Raw genomic sequence first — 25,558 nt, forward strand, 5'->3', positions numbered from 1 at the left:
AAGTCAGCTTTGCTGTCAGTTTTTAATATCTTAATGAAGTCGCTGAATTTTATATCAGGCTTAACCATGATAGGGCGAATTTTTGGCGATAGAGCTGGTGGTATGACACTGTCAGAACCCTGTTGCGTGTCCATTTCAATAATTTCAACTTCATTTTCATTACAATTATTTGGTACATTTTCATTAGCATCATTATTTGCACAAGACAGTTTTTCAAATTTATTGGCCAAAGGGAGATCAATATTGTTTTTAACTAATTTAACAGGGCGGGAGGTATTCTTCGGGATAATAAAACCCTCGTCATTCCTAGTATCATTAATTGATCTTTTAACTCGTTTGACCGAGTTTTTTCTAGCCTTGTGCTTAAGTTTGTTATCATTGTCAGTAGTATTATGAGCATCAATAACATTACACATATTCAAAACATCAGAAATATCAGATAAATTAAGATTCCTATTAATTACATTTTCCTTAAATCGATTAACAAAACCAGGATCCAGACTACTAAAGAACTCGCACTTACCTGTGCATGCAGAAATAAGTCCTTCGGCAATCGCTCTGGTCTTTCTGTAGTTTTCTTCCACAATCTGTTTCTGGGTATCGTCCGTCATAATCCTTAGGCTGTTTGCACAATATCGACCTTGTGAGTTAATATCCGCTTTGATTTTGTCACGAAATTGCACACAGGCGATGTAATCTCTAGGTCCGAAATCCTCTTTATGAAGAATGTCACACCAGTTTCCACCTGATACCGAGTTACCGTAATCGATGTAATCCTCAGAGAAATTAACAATTTGCCGAGCAGCCTTTTCCATAATTTTCACACAATTATCACCTTCACTCATGATGAGTGAACAGAATTTCACAAATCACACGTTGTAGATTCGCAAAACACACTGAAAAACTTGTAATCACATAGCAATCACAGTAATCCAGCTAAGCCTAAGCCAAGCCGCAGCACGCAACCTAAGCCAGCAGCGATAAGCGGTTACAGAGGTCATATACATAACTTTATAACAGATCATGATTTAACAAATCATAAACAAGACACAATAAATAACCAATCAAAAGTAACATACAGAATAAGATTTAAGTTTCAGAATAACTCGGACCTGGCAGAAAGCTAATGAATGTATCGGACTTTACAGAAAGCTATACTTCCTTTTAACCAGTAAGAATGCGATTACAAATATCTCAACAGTTTTTTATGCTTTTATAAATGAAATTCATTTTTACAAATTTTGTAAATGCACCAGAATTAGTTATAGTTTTGCAATTTGTTACCAGATCTCTATTACTTTCAGAGACATTCTTGTGAACGTTGAATTTACCATATTTTTGCCGCGAAAACAAGTGTTTCAAAAATTGAAAGCTTTTTTTTCTTTTTCATTATCACCAAACTGGAAATCATTATCTTTTTTTGATTGAGTAATTCTGGAAAACTTTAGAAGAGATTTACAAAAGTATTCAGCAAGACCATAAAAAACTTTGTGACTTTTAAGTTCAGAATAATTATTAACAGCTGTTTTAAGAGGAGATGAGAACAGTTTACCATTTTCAATGACATGACCAAAAAATTTAATTCTACAATTTAAGAATTTTGATTTTTTAAAATTAATTTTGAGTCCATAATTGAAAGCAATTGAAAAAACGGATTTCGGACACTTAATATCTTCATCTTTAGTAGGAATTATGATATCATCTAAACAGAGTAAAACATGACATGAAAACTGAATTTACAAGTCTTTAAAATAGAGAAGGTGAGGTACATAGACCAAAAGATACATTTAGAAAACATTATTTTCTATTATGTGTGACAAACAAAGTGTAATGCCGTCTATTTTGGAAAGAAAACATTTTTTAAATTGATGTTAGTGAACATCCAGATTATCCAGTAAGTCTTGTGTTTACAGTAAAGGATACTGATCTTTAACCAAGGTTCGTATGGTCTTTAAAAGTCCTTAGGTTTTTCGAAATCAATTTTTGGTCCTTAAAAGTTCTTAATTTTGCCAAAATGGGTAGAAGGACCTTAATTTTAATCATCAGAAATTTCTGTCTGTTTTTACAACTGCCATTTTTAGTGTGAATTAGCATTTTGGAGGAATATTTTTGGCGATTCACTGACAAAAATGATTATCTTTTGAATGGGTTCGTGGGTTATAATTTGTTCTTATTCCTAATAAAATGGTGGGATACTTGAGTTTCTGAACAAGACATGAAACATAAGCATTTTGAAATTATTTCATTTTTTCTAATGAAGAGCTCTTAAACAACTTTTCGCTTTTGGGTATATAAATTTTTTTATTAAATGGTTCTAAATTTAGTCATTTTGAGATCAGTTTTTATAGAAAATTTTTAATTCCAAGATCTGGAAATTTTTCGATTTTTTTTTTTTTTTTTTTTTTTTTGAAAACATTGTAACATTGATAAATTTCATTAAAATAACAGTAATATATTAAAATTATGTTTAAAAAATAACATTAAAATAAAACATTTTTATTTTTTGCTGTCATATTATATAGTTCCATTTTGGCCACCACTTATACAATATTTTGAATCTGAAAAATAAATAAGGTATAATGCTATAAAGCACAATTTATGAAACAGTTCTTAGCAAAAGCAAAATAGTTATGTAATTAATTAAAAATATCATCTTTTTAATTTTTTATGGTAAGAGTTTTTCCCATGATATTGTCTCAGAATATGCATCAGTTTTCTCTATAAAATTAATTTTACACTTTTTTCCTCTGATTTTTTTCCCAAAATATTTCTAGCATTTTGTTGTAGAATTCGTAGGAGTAATTTTTCTTTATGATTTTAGACACTGCAGCTTGGAAAGTTTAGGAGGATTTAAAGGCAAGATTTATAGACCCACGATTCTAGAAGATTCCCAAAAAAATGTGACAAAATGAAAAATGCCTCCATGGTATTAATATGTAATGGATGTATTTTACAGAAAGTTTGCGATGAATTTCTTACTTTTTGGAGAACATCTGGAAGAACAGTGAAAACATAATATTTTACTTTTGAATCTTTTTTTTAACATGTTTATTTTTCCCTTATTTTCCCTACTTTATACTAGACTCAAGCATCAAAAATAGCAATAAATGTTTCTAATCTTATGACATGGACAGGCATTATAGAAAGGAATTTTTTCATTAATAAAGAACTTGAACACTGACAAATTAATAGATTCATCTAATATGTTTTAATGCATCATACACATGACTGGCGCTAGGCATTTTCCCACCTCATGCTATCTCTGTGGATTCTAAATTCTGCTTCCAGAGTCTGCTCTCTAAATTCTAAACATTCTGCCACACCAGCTCTGTAACCAGCCCTTACCATATATATTTTGTATTTCTTCTGAATGTTCATATGACAAATGAAATAAAATTAGCAGCTTTTTCTATACATTTTAAATGCATTTAGTTTTTTAGAATAATATGAATCTTTAAATCCAAAAATTCTAAAATGAAGATGAAATGTGTTGAAGAAAGAAAATACATAAAGAGGAAGAAAATTATTCTTCAAAGATATGTACAGTTACTATTATGTAAATTACCCAAATTGTTTATAATTTCAGCCTTTACTGTAATTTATCATATCGATTTAATCACTTAGACAGGTTTTAGACTGAGGTTTTGGGGTGTAAGACAGAGTGTGTTTCTGACCTCCCTTGTTCGCTGCACTAGTTCTTGCCAGCTTTGATCATTTGTAATTATTCGTCTTTGGATTATCACTGCTGACATTTGAATTTGTTATTATGAGTTACTGAGTAGTATAAATTAAAATTATACTGTATAATATTTGACCAGAAGTCCACATTTTTAGTTTGAATTTGGACTGTTTTTGTTTAATTATGTCACCACAAGCTGTGATTGATTTTGTTAGCATAAGAACGTATGTATATGGTCTAAGTTCTTTTTAGAGGCATATTTAAACCTTTGTCTGATATTATAGTTATTTACAGACATCGCGATAATATGCTTCACATCTGCTGGAGGTTTTGGACTATTTAACTTTACCAGATCAAGTAAATTCTCATAGGTACATTGTTGGAGAGGTTGACAGATTAGGAGATAAAGCACACAGAAACTATTCAGAACATTTGTTCATGTATTGAGACTCATTTAGATTAGAAAAGATGCTGAAACAGAAGAAAATTGATATAAATTAGCCAAAATATCTGTGAAAGCTTCAAATTAAAAAGACCCATAACTATTTTGTCGACTGTTGTTGCTACAAAACACAAATGCTTTATAGGTTTTAATGTGTAATTATCCTAATATTGTTTAAGAATCAATGTCATAAATTACATATATTTTAAACTGTGAAATTTTATTTGATTGTGATTTTAATAGGGCTTTTGTAACAAATATTGTTAAAAAATAAATAAAATCTAATGGTAGCATGTAAATCCATAAGGACTATTGTTATCTAACTAGCTAATTTACTTAAATTATTTATAACTGCTTACCCATCTCTGCATATTAAAGCACAGTTAGAGAGTTATTACGTTATCCTTACCGTGGTCACAAGATAAAAATCAAAAATGTAAAATTCATGTAAAACTTATTCTTTGCATTTAGTGAGACTTGAAGTAATCCAGAACAACTAATCACTCTGTGCTTTGGCTCACTGGAACCCTGAAGTATATTACCTGGGTTACAACCCCTGGAAATTTACATGAAACTACAAAACTAACTGTGTCAGACAGAGCCCAACTAACTTTCAAAACTTGCCAACTGTGCCTAGATCAGGCCTTTCAGGTTTATTCTGATCAGCAGGTCTCTCTCTAGACAAACACCAGTGGTGACAATATCCAGTCTTTTGTTATGAAATATTCATTTTTACTTCTCATTTTAACCTATGCCACTTGACATAAAATCTACCTGCTATTTAAACCTCTAGAACAGTGGTTCTTTTGACTAACGCATACCATCTAAACAAAAATTGAAAATCTTTAGCACCACCACTACAAAGTACTACTACCACCATCACTTTTGACAAAGCTCAGATAGCATAAATTTATGAGTGCTAGAGAAAAAATTCAATCAGGATGTTGGGCTTTTAATTTTTTAATTTAATAGTTAAAAATACTTTGCTTCTTTGGGTATCACGTATTTTTTTCTTTTTCTCTAACTGTAGTGGTACTCTTACCTCCAGTTGAGAGCCCCAGTTCTAGACTGAGCAAGTATCTGACAAAATGAGACACAAAAAAATCACCATACCTAGATAAGGGATGTAATGTTTTCACTGAATAAGCATGAATGAGGGTCCCCATGAGATGTTTTTTACTATTTTTAGGCTAATATTTGTGTTTGTGGGTTTTTTTTTTTTTTTTTTTTTTTTTAATCATCCATGATAGCTCTTGTATAGAACCTTTCAAAAATTGACATTTCCTGTATTTAAATTTTTTATATTCATATAAAGAGTTGATTAAACTTTGGTAAAGGGTACTTTATGTGAAGCCCATAGCAAGTTTTAATTGACCACTGGAAGTGACCATAAGAGTTTTTAGTGAAACAGTACATCCTATCAGGTATAGTCTAAAACTTTTCAATTTTAATATTTAAAACTTTTATATCATTGGGGACAACATATTAGATATTATCTATATTCAGTAAACTAGAAGTGATACTTTACTTGAAGATCTGAAAATACTTTTGTATATTAAAAAAAAAAGTGTATCGTAAGATAATCTAAAACTTCTCGGATTTCATATCTAAAATAGGTATCTGATTGAAAATGGCATGTTACATTTATGAGCATTAAATGTATTCTTGGAATTAATCTCAAATACAACTTGAGTAAGCTCATTATGAAGAAGAGCTCTCATTGTGATGCAATTTAATGTATTAGCTTCAATCCACAGTTTTTGTGTTCATTTCACTTTAGTGTTGAATTATTTTTCAAATAAAATGATGCAGCCACCAATGTTATCAGTATGTATTATTTTTTTAAGATATGATATAGTAAATATGAATAATGTATCAAAAATAAAAAGAAATGTTTGTCAAAATTTAAGACTGTAGTAGGAATTTTAAGAATGTGCTGCTTTTAAAATGTTTTATGGTTCTTAAGTCGCATTGTTAAATATTTGTTTGTGATTTATAAATCAAAAGCACCCATATGACCAAAGAATATACTACAATGGATGTGATATTTCCAAATCAGAGCATGAAAACTTATGTGTGCTTAGCCATGTGTAGTTGTCCATTGTATAGAAGACTAGAATAATAAAAAATTAGTAGTGTTTGTAATTAACATTGAGTCATAACGTTTATAAGGAAACTGGATTTTATTTACAAACAATTCAACTGGAAATGATGGTTTACTTAAAGCTTATTGCTATTCCACCAATTCCGTGTCATAACATGGAATTGGCAAGAGGTCATGTACTGGCCACATCTGATTTATACCAATGGTATTTACACATTTTCAGAATGATTTCAGGTAAATTTAATTAAATGTTTAAATGTAAATTTTTTTTTTTTTTTTTTTTTTTTTTTTTAATGTTTGATTTGATAGTGTTTACCATAATTTCCATGATAGGACTTTTTGTAAAGTTTCCAGAGGTTCCTCCTTTCATTCCACTTCCACTGCATTTTAGAGTTTATCAGTAGTGGGTGGATTTGCACTTAGAAAAAGGTCTTTTCAAGAGATCACAGGCACAGTTTTCCATAGGTGAAACATTTAAGGGACTTCGTGAAGGAATGCACTGGAAAGGTATATATGTAATACCTGTATCAGTCTTCATTTTATCAAGGAATGCAGCAGTGCTTTTTGAAGTATAACTTGTTGCTTTCTTTTGGTGGGCTTTCATGCTTTGGAATGAACAGAGTTCATACGATCCTTAAAAGTCATTCTTTTTTTGCAATCGATATTTGGTCCTTAAAAGTCCTTAATTTCGCCCACAATCGTAAAATGTCCTTAATTTTAATAATAATTTGCTTTACGTCTGTCAGGGGTTTGGAACTATTTAACTTTTGCCAGATCAAGGGAAACCTCATTAGATATGTTATCGAGAGATTGACAAGTTAGGAGATAAGAAACTAGTGGGAACACTGGTTTGCATATTGAAAAAAATTCTAATTGTTAGAAAGGATGCTTAAAGAGAAGGAAATTAATATGAATTAGCCAAAATGTTCTGGGAAGGCTTCAAATAAAAGAGATGCATAAATATTTTGTTAAGTGTTGTTGCTACAAAACATAAATGCTTTGTAGCTTTTAATTGTGTAATTATCCTAGCATCATTTAAGAATCAGTGTCGTAAATTACGTGTATTTTAGTGTGAAATGCTATTAGATTGTAATTTTTAATAGTGCTTTTTTTAACAAATATTTTTAAAAAATAAAATTTAATAATGGCCATGTAAATATTTAATGACTAAGGGTATCTAACTACTTAATTTAATTATTTGTAATTAAATGCTTACCCTTAAAAATTATTGCTGTTAGTTATTGCCTTTCATTAATCCTTACCGTGGTCACAGAGAAATGTAAAGCTTATTCTTTGCAGATAGTGAGACTTCAAATAATGCAAAACAGCTTATCGCCTCTGGTGCTTTAGTAGCTTATTGGAACCTTAAAGTATATTAACTGAGTTACAACCCTAAGAACTCTACACGAAGCTATAATACTAACTGCGTCATAGAGCATGACTACTAACTTTCAAAACTTGCCAATGATGCTTACATCAGACTTTCAGATCTGTTCTGATCAGCAGGTCTTTTTCTAGGAAAGCAAGCAGCGGTGATAACAGACAGTCTTTCTGTTAGCAGTCATGCTGAATCTGATTTTCCTTCTCATTTTAACCTATGCCATTTGACATAAAATCTGCCTGCTATTTACTAAACCTCTAGACTGACCAGATACGTGATAAAATGAGACATTTAAAAAAAAAAAAAAATCTGAAATGTTTCAGATTTTAAATTACGTCCAAAGGGGCGTTTTTTAACATTTTGTGTGTAACCTTTCTTTATTAAATATCATGTTCCTCGCACTTAAACCATAAGATCCAGTGCAACAGCAATATCGCAAAATAGTTTTAAAACGAGCTTAGTTAAATAGTTTCTTTAGAATTTCCGATACAGAGACTCACGCGCTGGAGATAAAAATGTTTTTTCTGCACAACGTTGCCATTGCTCGCTTTGAAATCCTTGAGTTTGTTAATCAAAAATTCGTCAAAGTTTTAAAAAATAGGAAATCGATCATAAAACAAATTTCAAATTTCAAATTTGGTCTTCCACATGCTCATATTCGTTGGAGGATTACGTTATTCAAAATTCGATGACTCTATGTACCGTTATTTTATGACAATGTGAGAAATATACATACATTTATGCAGATTTTCATTATTTAATTTCTTCAAATATAATGCAGGACTCTAACATTTTATGGCAACAGTTTGAAAAGTGAACCGACATTTATCCGTCCGACGCAAAATGCCAAAACGAGGCTAATAGTCCTTCGGGATTCAAATCCCTTTGGACTAAAAAACTTAACATGAAACTAACTGTTAGTAAAACATAAATAAAATGTTACTAATCTTCTTTCAAATATACCCAACTATTATTAGTGTAAAATATTTAATGCTACTTGATAAATTTCTTTAAGTTGATTTTGTTCTAAAATTTGTTTTATAATTATTTTTATTAAATTATGTTTGATGATAATGCATCCTGCTTACAGATATATTTTATTCTTAGGATGATATTACAAAAGTTAAATTCAGCCATTGATAATATCTTTAATTGAATTTATTCAATTCGCTTTTTGCTGTAATGGTCCTTAAAAGTACTTAATTTTCATGTGCAGAAATGTTATGAACCCTGTATAAAGAAATGAAATTTCTTCTTTAAATATTGGATATAAAACAAAGTTATCTTGATTGGTATGTTGAATTGATTTAACATTACCCCCTTCCACTCTTATTTTAATTTAGAGTTGTAAGAGAATCCTGAGACAACCATAAATCTCTGACTGAAACTTCTTTTGAATTCACATAACCAGTTTTGTGCATTTTTTTTCTTCATTTTCGATAATAAATATGCCTTTCCCTCCCAGTCCTTTAGATAAACCCATGCTTCATCGAGGTCACAACGTATCTGTATGAGATACATAGAAAAAGTAGTTTTCACACAGTTTAAAAATTGTTCTGCATTGAGCCACATGCCACACTAAAAGCTGGTGAACATTGTTTTTCACCTTTTTTAAGTTATAAATCTTGGTTTATTCTTTTATTTAGTGTTGCTATAGATGGATTTAGACTTAGCGATTGATTTGTGTAGTGACAGATTTTCTCATTACCAAAACTTTAAAAACAGTTTTTTCCATATTTTGATTTTATGACTCAAATTATGCCTAGATATTAAATTTTGTAAAATTTGATGTGAAATTTACAGACAAATTTAAAAATTTATGTTGCCACAATTTTTTCAGTTTGCGCCAACAATAATTCAATTGGAAAACTTCTTAATATATTGCAACCTATTTTCCTTTCCAGTCTGTTATGCCAGAGAGGAGGGGAAGGCACCTCATTCTTAACATTTTACATTGTGCATTATCAGAAAAAGTCCCATCGTTTCTACTTTTAGATAATTTTAACAAACTGTCTAAACTACATTTGATGTTTTATCGCTTTCAACAAACATGCCAAATTTCAAAACGCACCAATATATAAATTAACATATATCTTCAGAAATTTTTAATAAAAAACTGTCATTTTTTTTTTTTTTTTTTGCAGGTATGCTTAGAAATACATCTACTTTAAGATGATGGTAAAATTTTTATAGATTATAATTCAAAATTTTTTCAAAAATTTGTGAAAATTATTTAAAAATACAAATTTTAAAACTAAATCATAAAAAATGGGTAAATTTTATTTGGAATGTACCTGAATTTCGAAATGTAAAAGTAAGAATCGAATAAGTTTACTTAAAAAAAAGAGAGAGATTAATAAATACATACCAAACTCAATTAACATTGAGGAACTAATTTTTTAAAAACTGCTCTTGCGATTTTTACAAAACTTGACAGTGTGCCATAATTTGAGTCATAAAATCGAAATATGAAAAAAATCGGCATGTCATTTCAGAAAAAGTCTGATTTTATGTCAAAATACCTATATTAGAATAATGCTATATATAAATGTAATACATATCCAAAGTCCGACTTTCGAAACATGAAAAACGCAAGTTGAATTTCGACAATCGGCGCAGTAGAACGGGAGGTATAGAACTGTACCCCTCCCTCTTCTTGTCCCCCCCCCCAAATAGTCTTATAGCCTTTTGGAATCTTCTTCCATGTAAAAGTTATGATAGATGGTTGCTTTATTTTGCTTTTAGAAATTTTAATACCATGCATTTCACAATGTTTTTGAATTATAGAATAGGAATATTTCTCTTTGGGAAGTGCAAAAATGTATCCTTCAATGCAGAGCTTGTTTACATGTGACATATTGAAAGAAGAATAAAATTAAAAATAGCAGATGATCTTTCTCCTTTCAAATAATAAACTGTTGCCAAAAATTTTATTCCAAATCATATGCTTTTTTTTTTTAATTCTTTATTGAAAATGCTTTAAAAATGTGTAAATACCCTTTGTAGCAACATTACTTTTAGAGAATTTATATCTTGATTTGATTTATAATTTTATTGTAAAAGCTGGGTTCTTATATTGCATTAGTTTTAATTTTCTTTTTCAGCTATAAAATTAATAGTAAAGTTTTTTGCTATTTCGTTTAGGAATCTGTTGAATTGCCTCTTACTCACCCAGAATATTATGAAGAAATGGGAATAAAACCTCCAAAGGGTGTAATTTTATATGGTCCACCAGGAACTGGTAATTTAATTTTTTTCTTTTCAATATTTACTGCTATTTTTTATTTTCTTGTAAAAATATAACTGTATAAATGATCTTCTTTTGGAAAATAAGCATCTCTAGAAATAGGTATTTCTTGTAATATTTTAAATGTATATTAGAAAATTAAAAAATCATGAAATATATATTTTGACATACTGATAATTGAAGGAATATATGCTTGTAACTCAAATTAAAAATTAATTTACCATCTTCTGTCCATATAAACAGCATATTAAATACAGGGTTGCCACACTACCTGGAAAATCGGAAAAAGTCGGAGAATTCAAAAATTGATCAAAAAAGTTGGGGGGGGGGGAATCAGGGAATTTAAATATTTTACTCAAAATCTGGAAAAGTCGGGGAATTTCATGTTGCAATTCCCCAAAAAAGATTTTTTCAGTAACCTCAAGAATCCAGAAATTTGCATGTAAGTACGCAGTGCATATTGAACGAAAGTAAATTCCCCCCATTCTCCTATGAAATAAACATTGTTTAAATCTAGGTAAGCAGCAGGGGTGACAGCATTCAGTCTTTGGTTATGAATCATGCTGATTATGATCTTACTTCTCATTTTAATCTGTGCCGCTTGACATAAAATCTACCTGCTATTTACTAAATCTCTATACTGAGCAAGTATGTGACAAAATGAAACATTGAAAAAAAAAATAATCAACGTAAAGCTAAGTGTTAGTAAAACAAATAAAATGTCACTTTTCTAATATGTCCAACTATTAGAAGTGTAAAATGTTTAATGCTACTTGATACATTTATAAAGTTGATTTTATTCTCAAACTTATTTTGTTAATTAAATATGAATTATATTTAATTATAATTCATCCTACTTACGGGTCTATTTTATTTTTAAGATGGTATTACAGAAGTGAAGTTCAGGCATAGATAATATTTTTAATTCAATTTATTCAGTTTCCGTTTGCTCATAGGTCCTTAATTTTTTTCATCAATGGTCCTTAAAAGTACTTCATTTCTGTGTGCAGAAATGTGTACGACCCCTGTTTGAAGTAAAATAAAAATATAATAATGTCATCTAGGCTAACCATTTAATATATATTTGCCAAAATACCATCCATTTTTGTACTTTAGATTTTAATCTTTAACTGATTAACTTTATTTTAATGTTATTTGTGTCCTTTAATGTGTCTTTTTTTTTTCTTCTAAATTTATCTATTATTAGCTAATAATGCTTTCAAATTTCAGGCAGTTTTCTCTGGCATACTTGTGAAACTAATTCTAGCAGTAATATGGCATGCTATCACGAAATTTAGTGTGCATATATTTTACTTGTGTATGCTGCTAAATAAATATACTCGAATTTATGTTAAAATATCATTAAATGGATTTCTTTCTTCCTTTAGCTTTAAAATGTGTGCAGAAAAGACATTTTTAATCCTGATAGGGCAGATTCTAATCTCAGTCCTCAGGGCAGAAAACTACTCCTATTTTAGTTATAAAAAAGTAATGTTTTGGAAATTATATATAGAGAGAGTCATGTGTAATTGGCACATTTTTGTGTTTCAAATGGTACCATAATTAATTTACCCTTAGCACAGCCAATGTGCACTATGCGGATAGCCTAGAATTTTCTAGAAACACACCTGGAAAAGTAAGGGAATTTCATTCTCCTGTTTGAACGGCAACCCTGTAAGTATAAATGGCAAATTTTTCTTTTGTTGTATACCTTCATTGCTGAGGTAATGGCTAAAGAAATTAACAGTAAATATTAAATATTTTAATCTTCTTATATTTTGCTTTATATTATTTTCTTAATCAAAATCGTAAAAAACAACCTTATATTTAGCGTATGTATAATGAAACACTCAATCGATTTCGAGGGCAGCTAAAGGTCCCTCCTCATCAGGAGAAAGAAATACATAGAAAGAAGAAAATAGGAATCACAGAAACACGTGGTGCTTATCAGCACTGCACGTGGTTATAACTAGATTTTTAATCAGAGTTGCACTGGCCACCTACTTTTACTGAGCCAGGCTGTCTGATCAAGCATAAAGAAATATTAGCGAAGTTAAAATAGGGAGCGAGGGGCAAATGCACATTACGCTCAAAATCTGAACTTCAAATAATGGAAAGCAACCACTGAACGGATTTTTATACCCTCTGGTAGTACCAAGTGCGAGGAGGTAACGCCATCTATCGGCAAAAATAATTGAATTAAGACAGTAGAATTTTAAAGGCATTAGGAAGGACTGGATTGGACTTCAAATCATTAACTAAACTTTCTAAATCTTTGTGAATGTGAAAAGCCTCAAGAAAATCCAATTCGCCTATGGAAGAAGCCTTTTGGATGATTTTTGCAGACCCAAAATCAAAATTATGGTTAAAAGTCCAGCTATGATACGCTATTGAAGACTTGTTAATTTCCCCTTTTTTGACATAAGATTCATGTTCCTTGATACGAAACTTCAACGCTCTTTTTGTTTGGCCAATATATCTTAAACCACACTGACATGATATACTATAAATTCCCCAAGAATTCAAGACAGAAACGCAATCTTTTAGAATCGAAGGGTGAATTTTATTAATAGGGGAGAAACCGAATTGAAAATTGAATTTCTGGAGAATCCGTGCAATTTTATAGCTAACAGAAGGATAAAATGGAAGCACGACAAGGTCATTGATATTATTTCTGACAGCAGAATGTCTTCTTTGATGGGAATCTGAAAATTTTTTGACGGCTTTATCAATAATCACGGGAGAAAATCCATGGTCAATCGCAACTGCTCTCAAATAATTAAGTTCATTGGTAAGCAAAGATTCAGAGGAACAAACTTTTAGCGCGCGGAAAACATAATAGTAAAAAGAAGCTATTTTTTGCTTAACAGGGTGGCATGACTTGGCATGGGGTGGTAAACAAACTGCAAAGGGTTTACGGTACACAGTGGTGCTAAAATCGGTTTCATTGCGGATTATAAAAATATCGAGGAAGGGGAGGGAATTGTTGGATTCAATTTCAAGAGTGAATTGGATGGCTGGATCAATTGAATTCATAATAGATAGAATCTCGGATAAATCCTCTTTATAACCGTCAAAAAGTGCGAAAGTGTCGTCAACATACCGAATCCAAAGACGAAAAGATAATTTATCAAATAATTTCATCTCAAAATAGTGCATATAAATCTTCCATAGGCTATGGCTTCCTTCTATGGCTTCTTCCATAGGCGAATTGGATTTTCTTGAGGCTTTTCACATTCACAAAGATTTAGAAAGTTTAGTTAATGATTTGAAGTCCAATCCAGTCCTTCCTAATGCCTTTAAAATTCTACTGTCTTAATTCAATTATTTTTGCCGATAGATGGCGTTACCTCCTCGCACTTGGTACTACCAGAGGGTATAAAAATCCGTTCAGTGGTTGCTTTCCATTATTTGAAGTTCAGATTTTGAGTGTAATGTGCATTTGCCCCTCGCTCCCTATTTTAACTTCGCTAATATTTCTTTATGCTTGATCAGACAGCCTGGCTCAGTAAAAGTAGGTGGCCAGTGCAACTCTGATTAAAAATCTAGTTATAACCACGTGCAGTGCTGATAAGCACCACGTGTTTCTGTGATTCCTATTTTCTTCTTTCTATGTATTTCTTTCTCCTGATGAGGAGGGACCTTTAGCTGCCCTCGAAATCGATTGAGTGTTTCATTATACCTACGCTAAATATAAGGTTGTTTTTTACGATTTTGATTGTCACATTAGCGTGTTTCTCTTCTAGTCTAGTTTGTGCTATCAACCGGCATTTTCGAGAATATTTTACTGTTTATTGTTTTACCACATGCACCATTTTATTTACTTCTTTCCACGTGGCCATCATTTTTTCGGATTTGGTTTATGCTATCAACCGGCATTTTCGAGGTAATTCTATATTTTTTCGGTTTACCACGTGCACGATTTTGACTTTCGTTGCTTCTTTCCACGTGGCTATTGGTTTTCAGTATTGGATGTTTCTCTCCTTTTGGAATGTTTTTGTCATTTGTTGATGAAAATTGTCTTCATTATTTATTGGTGTTTTTTTCATGTTATAAGTAATTACTTGTTTGGACTTTCGGAATTACATTTCTTTTGTTCACTTGTTTCTTGCTTGTGCCCTTTTCACAATATGTCCACTGACAGGAACCGATTTTGTAAGTTACGCCTTAAGCGTACGAAATTCTTGAATCATCTACAGTTTCTACTTAAATGCAAACATCAAAATTTCATTCCCAAATTTATACATGTAAAATGTAGCCTTAAAGCTTCCGTTCACGTTTCAAAAATTTTGCATAAATTCAAATTGGCACTTCTTCGTCACATTATAAGGGACACGCAAACGTTTATCTAAAATTGAATTTGAATTATATTACCTCCATTTAAAAATTGCTAATTCCACTGAAAATTTTTCCTCATTTGAACATACATGCTGGTCTAGAACCGATACCGTTTGTCAACGGTATAAAAATGTGCTCATTTCTAAATTCCAAAAACTCACACACCAGTCGGATAGTCCCAATTATCTAGCTGATCTTCCCACTGTAAACGTTAACTCCATCGTTAATATCTCCAATAGGAATCTTTCGGAGGATCAGTTAAAAGTATTAAAATATAATTTCAACTTTTCAAAGACATCTAAACCTTCAATTCCTCAAATCATCGCCCCTATAGAGAAAGCCTTTAAATTCTCCAAAATTTCGGAAACGCAGAAGGATACAATCCGCCACCTAATTACTCATAACATTAATTTTAACAATAAATCTTTGGGTTCTAATCTTAGCAAAAAGGAAAATGAGATCTTACGTGAAATTCATTCTGATACTAATATCATTATCTCTAAAGCTGATAAGGGCGGACAGATCGTTGTTATGGACAAACACACATATATTACTGGAGTCTCTAAATTGATAAATGAAGGCCCATACTGCTCGATCCCTAAAGATCCTTCAACTTCGGACCTCATGAAAGTAAAAAGTGCTATTAAATCTTCCCACATTCTGCCAACTCAGTTGAAGAAATCACTTATTCCGCCTATTACTAATTGCGCTAGACTTTATGCTCTTCCAAAAGTCCACAAAACCGGTATTCCTTTTCGACCAATTGTTTCCAACATAGGTACTGCTTCATATCCTTTGGCCAAATATTTAGTTTCCAGATTTTCTCCTCTACTTGATAACAATATTCACACTGTAAAAAATTCTGTTGAAGTCATTGATAAACTTAGAAATATTTCCCCACTTCGTTCCATTATGGTTTCATTTGATGTCAAATCATTGTTTACTAATGTTCCGGTCGAAGGAGCACTAAATTGTCTTGAAACTAGGCTTCGGGAATTTCACTTCACACATACTGAAATTAATGAGTTGGTTTCGCTTACTAAAGTTTCTCTAAGTCAAACCCACTTTGTTTTCCAAAATGCATATTTTCGTCAAGTTGAAGGATTGGCTATGGGTAATCCTCTCAGTCCGGTACTTGCTGACATTTATATGCACTATTTTGAGATGAAATTATTTGATAAATTATCTTTTCGTCTTTGGATTCGGTATGTTGACAACACTTTTGCACTTTTTGACGGTTATAAAGAGGATTTATCCGAGATTCTATCTATTATGAATTCAATTGATCCAGCCATCCAATTCACTCTTGAAATTGAATCCAACAATTCCCTCCCCTTCCTCGATATTCTGATAATCCGCAATGAAACCGATTTTAGCACCACTGTGTACCGTAAACCCTTTGCAGTTTGTTTACCACCCCATGCCAAGTCATGCCACCCTGTTAAGCAAAAAATAGCTTCTTTTTACTATTATGTTTTCCGCGCGCTAAAAGTTTGTTCCTCTGAATCTTTGCTTACCAATGAACTTAATTATTTGAGAGCAGTTGCGATTGACCGTGGATTTTCTCCCGTGATTATTGGTAAAGCCGTCAAAAAATTTTCAGATTCCCATCAAAGAAGACATTCTGCTGTCAGAAATAATATCAATGACCTTGTCGTGCTTCCATTTTATCCTTCTGTTAGCTATAAAATTGCACGGATTCTCCAGAAATTCAATTTTCAATTCGGTTTCTCCCCTATTAATAAAATTCACCCTTCGATTCTAAAAGATTGCGTTTCTGTCTTGAATTCTTGGGGAATTTATAGTATATCATGTCAGTGTGGTTTAAGATATATTGGCCAAACAAAAAGAGCGTTGAAGTTTCGTATCAAGGAACATGAATCTTATGTCAAAAAAGGGGAAATTAACAAGTCTTCAATAGCGTATCATAGCTGGACTTTTAACCATAATTTTGATTTTGGGTCTGCAAAAATCATCCAAAAGGCTTCTTCCATAGGCGAATTGGATTTTCTTGAGGCTTTTCACATTCACAAAGATTTAGAAAGTTTAGTTAATGATTTGAAGTCCAATCCAGTCCTTCCTAATGCCTTTAAAATTCTACTGTCTTAATTCAATTATTTTTGCCGATAGATGGCGTTACCTCCTCGCACTTGGTACTACCAGAGGGTATAAAAATCCGTTCAGTGGTTGCTTTCCATTATTTGAAGTTCAGATTTTGAGCGTAATGTGCATTTGCCCCTCGCTCCCTATTTTAACTTCGCTAATATTTCTTTATGCTTGATCAGACAGCCTGGCTCAGTAAAAGTAGGTGGCCAGTGCAACTCTGATTAAAAATCTAGTTATAACCACGTGCAGTGCTGATAAGCACCACGTGTTTCTGTGATTCCTATTTTCTTCTTTCTATGTATTTCTTTCTCCTGATGAGGAGGGACCTTTAGCTGCCCTCGAAATCGATTGAGTGTTTCATTATACATACGCTAAATATAAGGTTGTTTTTTACGATTTTGATTGTCACATTAGCGTGTTTCTCTTCTAGTCTATTATTTTCTTAGCTTAAAAAAAAGTGTAATATATAGCATATGTATTTCTATTCTGTTATGATGGCACTATATAATTTAATGCAAATGCAGAGTAGAGCAAGTGCCTAGTGAAATTCAGATATTCTAAACATTTTTAATAATAGTATTTACATGTAAATCTCGCTCCCTTAAAATAAGAATAAATTCATGTTATTATCTTAGATATAACGAGTCCTGATGTAGCAACCCATAAGAAAATTCAAACTAATATTCCATAATCCTATCTTATATCAAGTGTGATGAAGTTGTGAGAAATATCATATGGTACTTTTTGATTTAATGAGTACTAATTGTAAGTTTAAAAATCCTCACCAAAATGTCCGATATTGTAACATTTTTATTTCACCTCACTGTTTTTTATGCAGTGATGTCATTGAAAGTAAGTGAGAGAAATGAATATAAAGTTATTTTTCCTCAATTTTTTTAATTGAAGTGCTCTTTATTTTTTAAACAAATAATTGATAAGGATCAATTGAAGAAATTATAAATAATGAGGAAGATTCTGTGTTAAAATCTTCTAAAGCACATGTATTATTCTTGCTAAAAAAATAGAAAATCACAAAATAAAATTATATTTTACTGTTATCAAAATATCAAAATGATGCCACAAGAAGAAAGCTTTACAGAACCACTACCAGGTACTGATTTAAAGGCTCGCACTTTCCTTTTCTGTCAACTGTTTGGTGTATTTACTTCTCATATCAAGAGTTGATATCAGTATAGAATTCCCTCATTTGCAACTAGAAATGAATCGCTGTACATCTGCCAAGTGAAAAAATTACATGCATTCTTACTAGTAAACTTCTGTATTTGTCTGTCTTTTTTGCATTTAGTCTGAATTCAGTACAAATCTTTTCATAAGGATGTGTATATTGTTAGAGTTTAAATTTTGCACTAACATTTATATTTGGTATTAAGTAATGCTCTGTTAACTGAATATCATAATTTAGGGAAATACATTAATTTTTATTGTAAAAATCAGCATTAGTTATCATATTGCAGCTTTTTATTGGTTGCAATATTAAAATGGAATGTGATTTAATTATGCAATATGTACCATATAGCATTTAACTTACATGGACATTAAATTTCTGTAACAGATATCAATAAAGCAATATAGATGTCTTGTTTCAAAATCAAGCTATATCTTAATAAATGAGAGAAATTAGGAATTAGATTTTTCTCAGAATTTTCAAAAGTGTTTCTTGTAAGCTGGTCTGATTGAAAGAATTCATAAATGTTTTTGTTTTAATTACCTAATGTACATTGCACGAAAAAAAAGGGGGGACTATTCTATATCTCCTGTTCTACTGTGCTGATTGACAAACTTCAAATTGTGTTCTTCATGTCTCGAAAGCGTGACTTAAGATATATTAGATTTATGACACAAAACCAGACTTTTTCTGAAATAAATACCTTTTTTTTTTTTTTTTCCCATGTTTCGATTCTACGGCTCAAATTATGTTGAGGTATTAAATTTTGTAAAATATGATGCAGAGAAATTTAAAAATTTATCTTAGCGCAATTTTTTCAGACTTGTTAATATATGGCAACCAAGTTTCCTTTCCCTTCCATTATGTCGGAGCAGGAAAAAAAGTCACCTTGTTCCTACCTTTTTACATTGTGCATGAGCAGGAAAAAAGCCACATCATTCTTACTTTCAAATAATTTTAGCAAAGTGTCAAAACCACATTTGATGTTTTATCGCTTTCAACAAATGCACCAAATTTCAAAATGCACCAATGTATAATTTCATGTGTATCTTCAGAAATTTTGAATAAAAAACTAATTTTTTGCAGGTATGCTTAGAAACATGTCTACTTTAAGATGGTGGTAAAAATGTTATAGATTATAATTCAAAAATTTTTTGAAAAATTTATAAAATTTATTTATAATTAAATATTATTTATATTTAAATACAAAATTTTTAAATAAATCATAAAAATGGGTGAATTTTATTTGGAATGAACCTGAATTTTGAAATGTGAAAGGAATCAAATGTGTTTAATAAAAAAAGCGAGATTAATAGATATATACCAAACTCAATTAACATTGAAGAGCTAATTTTTTAAAAGCAACTTGTGCTATTTTTACAAAACTTGGTAGTTTGGCATAATTTGAGTCGCAGAATTGAAATATGGAAAAAAAATTGGTATGTTATTTCAGGAAAAGTCCAATTTTGTGTCAAAATACCTGTATTATAGAATACTGCTATATAAAAATCTAATAAATATCTAAGTCGCACCTTCGAGACATGAAAAACGCAAGTTGAATTTCATCAATCAGCCCAGTAGATTGGGAAATATAGAACTGTCTCACCCCCCCCCCTCTTTTTTTTTTTTTTTTTTTTTCTCACCGTGTACATATCTCTGTAAATTCGTATTTTTCTAATTTCATTGTTTTCTCTAGGAAAAACCCTTTTAGCTAAAGCAGTTGCTAATCAAACATCAGCTACATTTTTGAGAGTTGTTGGTTCTGAATTAATTCAGAAATATCTTGTGAGTAGTGTTTTCAGTCTTCTAATTAAATGCTATTTATATAATGTTAATAATATACAAATGTTCTTATTTATTATATGTGTTTATTGAAATAAAATGCATATAATAAACAATGTTACTGTTATTATTTACTAACATTTATCGAAATTTATATTATATGTATTTATTGAAACTGGTCTTCAAGCCAAGTTCAGTTTTGTAAGGTTTTGTCAGAGATATTTATGTGACTAGAAAATTGCTAAATCTTTCCCCATTGCATCTGAAATTTAGTTTCTTTAGCATTTGGCTGCTGGATTAGCAGTCATATACAAATTATTTATGGTAGAGCTCATGCTATAAATGCATGTAAAGTTGTTTACATTTTTCATTTTTTAAAGTGTTTTCATAAGATAAACTTTCATTTGATAAGATTTAACACATTGTTTAATGTTCAGCAGCATACTGCCTTCTTGTGAAAAATCAAATGGCTTCTTTTAAAATTAGGGGGAAGCTTAGTTTGGTATAGATTTTTAATAAAAAGTTTATCTATATAAAGAATAATCAGACTCCTTTCAGAAAGGAGGAAAAAATTAGCCTTCTCCCTCCCTGTCCCCTTTTTTTCAATGCAAGAGAGTTATTGTTGGGCTGTTCTTTTTTAAATATATACAAATAGAAAATATAACTGTATTTTAAAGAAAGGAATTTTTCTAAATGTTTTCTGAACCTAGTGTTGTTTAGATGTGCATATTATGGAAATTATTTAAATATGCATAGTAAAATGTTAGGATCATATTAATTAAAAGAAAAATGTGATATTACTATTTAAATATAATGCAATTCTGTAGCATGTTCATGAAAACCTGAGGTATCTCAGGCTTATTTATAATACAAGGTTTTCCATACTGAATGGGACAAAAGGTAAGCATACCTGTGAAGACTGTAATTACTTTATTTTGATAAATCCAATTTTCACTGAAACCATCAAGTTTCTGTAGATGTTCTATGTGTGCCCCTCCAGTGACACAGCAAATATCTGTTTAGTATTCCAGTTCCCGCCACACTCGTGATAGAATATCCTTTGTTGATAATTTGAGCACTTCAGTTGCTGTAAGTCCTGGGAAAATGGAGGCACAAACACTTGGTCTTTAAAAAAACGTCATAGGAAAAAATCACAAGGCGTTAGATCTGGGAAACACCATCTTGCTACAGAATGAAGCCAGGAACCACTTCCTCCAACAGTGGGAATAACCACAATGATAGCATATTGTTCAGTACCATATACGGTAAAGTACCTACATGGTACTGATTAAAATAAACTCAAATGCTAGGAAATTATCTAGCCATACAGAAACATATTTTTTAGTTTCTAAATTTTCTATTTTTTAGTTTCATAATTCATTTTTACAAAAATTCACATTTTATGATTGTAGTTAAATACGTCATCACGTTGTGTTGTTATCCTATTCCGGGACCGAGTATGTGAATGAGCTTAGAAAATAAATTCAAATAATACATAAAGCATTTTACCTATTAAATCTCATTTATTCACATTAGGGCCTTAGGTTATAGTTAAGTAATGAGTAACAAAATAAGCAAAAGTACATTTTCATCAACAAAAATTTGGGCTACACATAAGTATTACATAACTATTTGTTATCAGTACCTCATCTGGTAAATAATTACTTCCATTTGAATTTGCTTTAGCATTCCGAGTTAATTAATGATAATCAAAAATGAGCAAAATTTACACATTAGAAAATCACTATTATTCATAATGTAGGCAGGGGTACTCCAAAATTACTGTTGTTTCATCCTAAAACAGAATAGTTCATTATATGTTTGATAAGGCATTTATCACTTCATCATTTTAATAAAATTTAAGTTCCAAAAGTAATTCATTACATTTACCAATATTTACCGAGGATAAATTATTTCATTATTGTAGACTTCAGGAAAGGTCAGCGAAGGGAAATTCAAACTGACTATACAATTCAGGCCCTCCTTCTCTCTCTCTCTTTTTTTTTTTTTTTTTTAAGTTTGTTTTATTTTACCCAGATTTCCACGCTACTTAAGATAATTTAAGAAACACTATACTAAGCATAAGAACAAGAAGAGAAGAAATAATTTTTGACTTAACTAACAGGTCAGTCCGTAGCAGTTACTCGAAGCTGGAATGAGGCAGTAACTTGGAAAGACGAAAAGATGGCTGACAGTCCATAGATACCACATTCTTCATATAGTGGTATTTCACCTTAATGGCAGCACTGAAATTCAATAGCTGAGCCTTTCGAGGCATACCCACACACAGGAAGAACTAACCTCTCCCATCACTAAAAGTCTGATTTACATGTGGCAGCAAGGACCTAATAGATGAGATTCTAGGCATAACTACATAACTCAGCAACTTGCAGCAAGATACAAAAATCCCATATGAAGATATATCCTCTCCATAGTTAATGAAGACTGGATTATGCAGGGCAGTAAGTAATCCAGTAGACGAGATTCTAGGAGTAACTACGTAACTCAGCCGCTTGCAACAAGATAGGAAAATCCCATATGAAGATATAAGCACTCCATAGTTAATGAAGACTGGATTACATGTGGCATTAAACGAATACTAATACTTTACACGATCTCGCCTGTATGCTTACCCAGCTAATAACCACTCTCATATCCATGTTCCCCCCCCCCTCCGGTCCATGAGAGCAATTAAAGGTAATCCGTCTCGTCTGCACCATCATGTTATCTCCTTATTCCAACAAGTCGCTCCAAAAAGTCTCAATAGAAGTCTCTGAGTAAATGCAACCATTAATGGATTTTTCTACAAAGAAAATGGACCAGAAACACAACTGCTGGAAATGGCGCAGAAAACGTTCACTTTGAAGAAACCTTTTCATGTTCCATTACATCATGTGGATTTTCCATTTCCTAAATTTGTAAATTATGGTGATTAACTTTGCCAAAAGCCTGAAAATTGGCTTCATACATAAACGCAAGTCTGTTTGCAAAACCATCTACCTCCAGCTTATCTTGCAGATTCTTACAGAAATCTTTGAGCAGTGGTTTGTCGGAAGGTTTAAACGACTGTAGCATCTAACTGGTATGTGGCCGGAATTGTAGACATTTCTATAACACATGCCGCACCATTACACGAGGCATGCTTAGTTCAAAACTTGCACAATGCATTGATTTTAAGGACTTCATAAAAATGTCTTAATTTTTTCAACCACTTCAGTTTGGGCTGGTTTTTTCCTGTTGCCAGATAAAACCTGTATTATTGCAGTTTAAAAATTAATTTGTTTCAGCTTAATAAATGAATTACAAAATTTGTACAGTCAAAAGTCGTTAATTCGGACACCCATAATCTGGAATGATCTATAACCCGGACCTCAAAGCTACAAACTTTCTGCGCATGCGTAGCATTGAAGCATGCGCGTAAGACCTTTACCGCTGCGAATTTGCGCATGCACAAAATACGTTTACGAATGCGCGTTTAATGTATAACGGACGGGATAAGCTAAGCTAAAATTATCTAATTATCTATTTCAGTTAATGTTGCAGATTGCGTTGTTCCTTAATCTTCGAATTGGATCCGGATTATTATTTTTTGAAGACTGTTAGAGCACTTTTATAAAAGTAAGCTTAAACTTTCGATTATGTCAAATAGAATTTCTGATATATATTTACTAATATGTAAAGGATATACAAAGCGAAAGTATCTTTCGGAGTCCATTAAACAAAAAGTGGAATTGCTGCAAAAAATGGATAAAGGCATATCATTTGTTTATCTTTAACTCCACTAATGAATTGGAAGTTGATCTGTCAGCACTATCCTTATCTTAAGGGCAGATGTTTTTATTTTATTTGGCTTATAATTGCTTACTCAATGTAGTATTTCATCTCGATGTACTCTGATATGATTTAAATCAAATGCCTCATCATTATAGTTCGCTTCCGATAGCGAAGAAAGTGACAGATGTTATTGAAAACGAATAAATTTCGATTGACAAATTAGTCGGTATTCTCAACACAGCAATTATAGGACTTGAACAGCGGAACTTTGTAACTGAACAAGAAATTATGTCTGTTTATAGAATTAAAGGGAATGTATTATCACATAAAAAACGAAACAACTTAAACAACTTACATTGAAAGAAATGTTTAATAAAGTAAACAAATAAATATTAAGCTTTTTTTTGTAAATTTTGATACCCTTTAGATCATAATTGTTCTTTATTTCGTAAATTACGGTTTCATATTTTTAATTTTATAATTTCTGCATGCCATTTTACCAGATTTAAACTGATGATCTATAATCCGGAATCGCCGAAGTCCCGACGAGTCCAGATTAACGACTTTTGACTGTATTATGTTATTTTTGTCTTATAAAAATAGTCACTGGTTTAAATTCTGACACCTTGTATTCTTAAAGGGTGATGGTCCAAAATTAGTTCGTGAACTCTTTCGTGTTGCTGAAGAACATGCACCCTCCATAGTGTTCATTGATGAAATTGATGCAGTTGGAACAAAAAGGTATTTATATAATTATTGGTTATATTTTATATTTAATTAAATGCGTGATGTTCAGATTTACTATGTCTTTGTAAGTGCATTAAATTTCTAGAGCTTACAAGCACAATAAATCCTCCATTATAGCAATTTTCGCTTTTTCCATTTTTTCCTTTACTTTGGTCTTTTGTGTTAACTTCTATCTTTATTTATTTTTTATGGGCAATATTTTATGTACTCTTTTTAATTTATATTACATCTTATAACATTAAATATTTTTAGTTTTGCCATGAACTGAAAGAGAGGTTATTCTGTTCTTTCAAGAACAAGAAGTTTTACCACGCATTAGACTTTCTCAGAACAATCATGATAAGAAACTTAACATTAAAATTACGGTGAATTATATATTTAAACTGCATCATGTGAATTATATATTTAAACTGCATCATATTAGTTTCTTGACCATCCTTGTGACAGTTCTGGAGTTATGACTGCCATTATTTTCTTGTGTTAAGATTGGCCCTCTGTGGGTGACATTTTGGGGAACTGGTTGCTTCAAAAGTCCACAAATACCTTTTTATGTGTTGTTAATTATTTAAGTCTAAATTTGTATTTTCAGAATAAGAAAAGTTTGAACCTAGTTAGTAATTCAGCACTCTGTTGAGCTATGAGTCCCCCCCCCCAGCTTCAAAGTGCCAGAAAGTCTTTATGATCATATACAGTGGATGGACAAAAATATGGAAACACCTTGTGAAATGCATGTTTGAAAAGAAAGATTGATTTTAATGAAATATGTAGGTGG

The 25,558-nt window shown here is 31.3% G+C and overlaps 1 protein-coding gene across 1 annotated transcript in view; it reads left to right on the forward strand.

Annotated features, from left to right (window-relative positions):
- The window catches only part of Rpt2 (26S proteasome regulatory subunit Rpt2), a 49,779-nt gene that overhangs the window by 13,920 nt on the left and 10,301 nt on the right, over positions 1-25,558 (forward strand). Inside the window, exons 7-9 of the mRNA XM_035354529.2 lie at positions 10,751-10,847; positions 20,180-20,268; positions 24,680-24,780. Of these exons, the coding sequence (XP_035210420.1) occupies positions 10,751-10,847; positions 20,180-20,268; positions 24,680-24,780 (287 nt within the window). The remainder of the gene's footprint in view (positions 1-10,750; positions 10,848-20,179; positions 20,269-24,679; positions 24,781-25,558) is intronic.

Source organism: Stegodyphus dumicola, chromosome 5 (genome assembly GCF_044657685.1).
Source record: "Stegodyphus dumicola isolate Sdum_Otavi_A_Nest chromosome 5, ASM4465768v1".
Classification (NCBI taxonomy): domain Eukaryota; kingdom Metazoa; phylum Arthropoda; class Arachnida; order Araneae; family Eresidae; genus Stegodyphus; species Stegodyphus dumicola.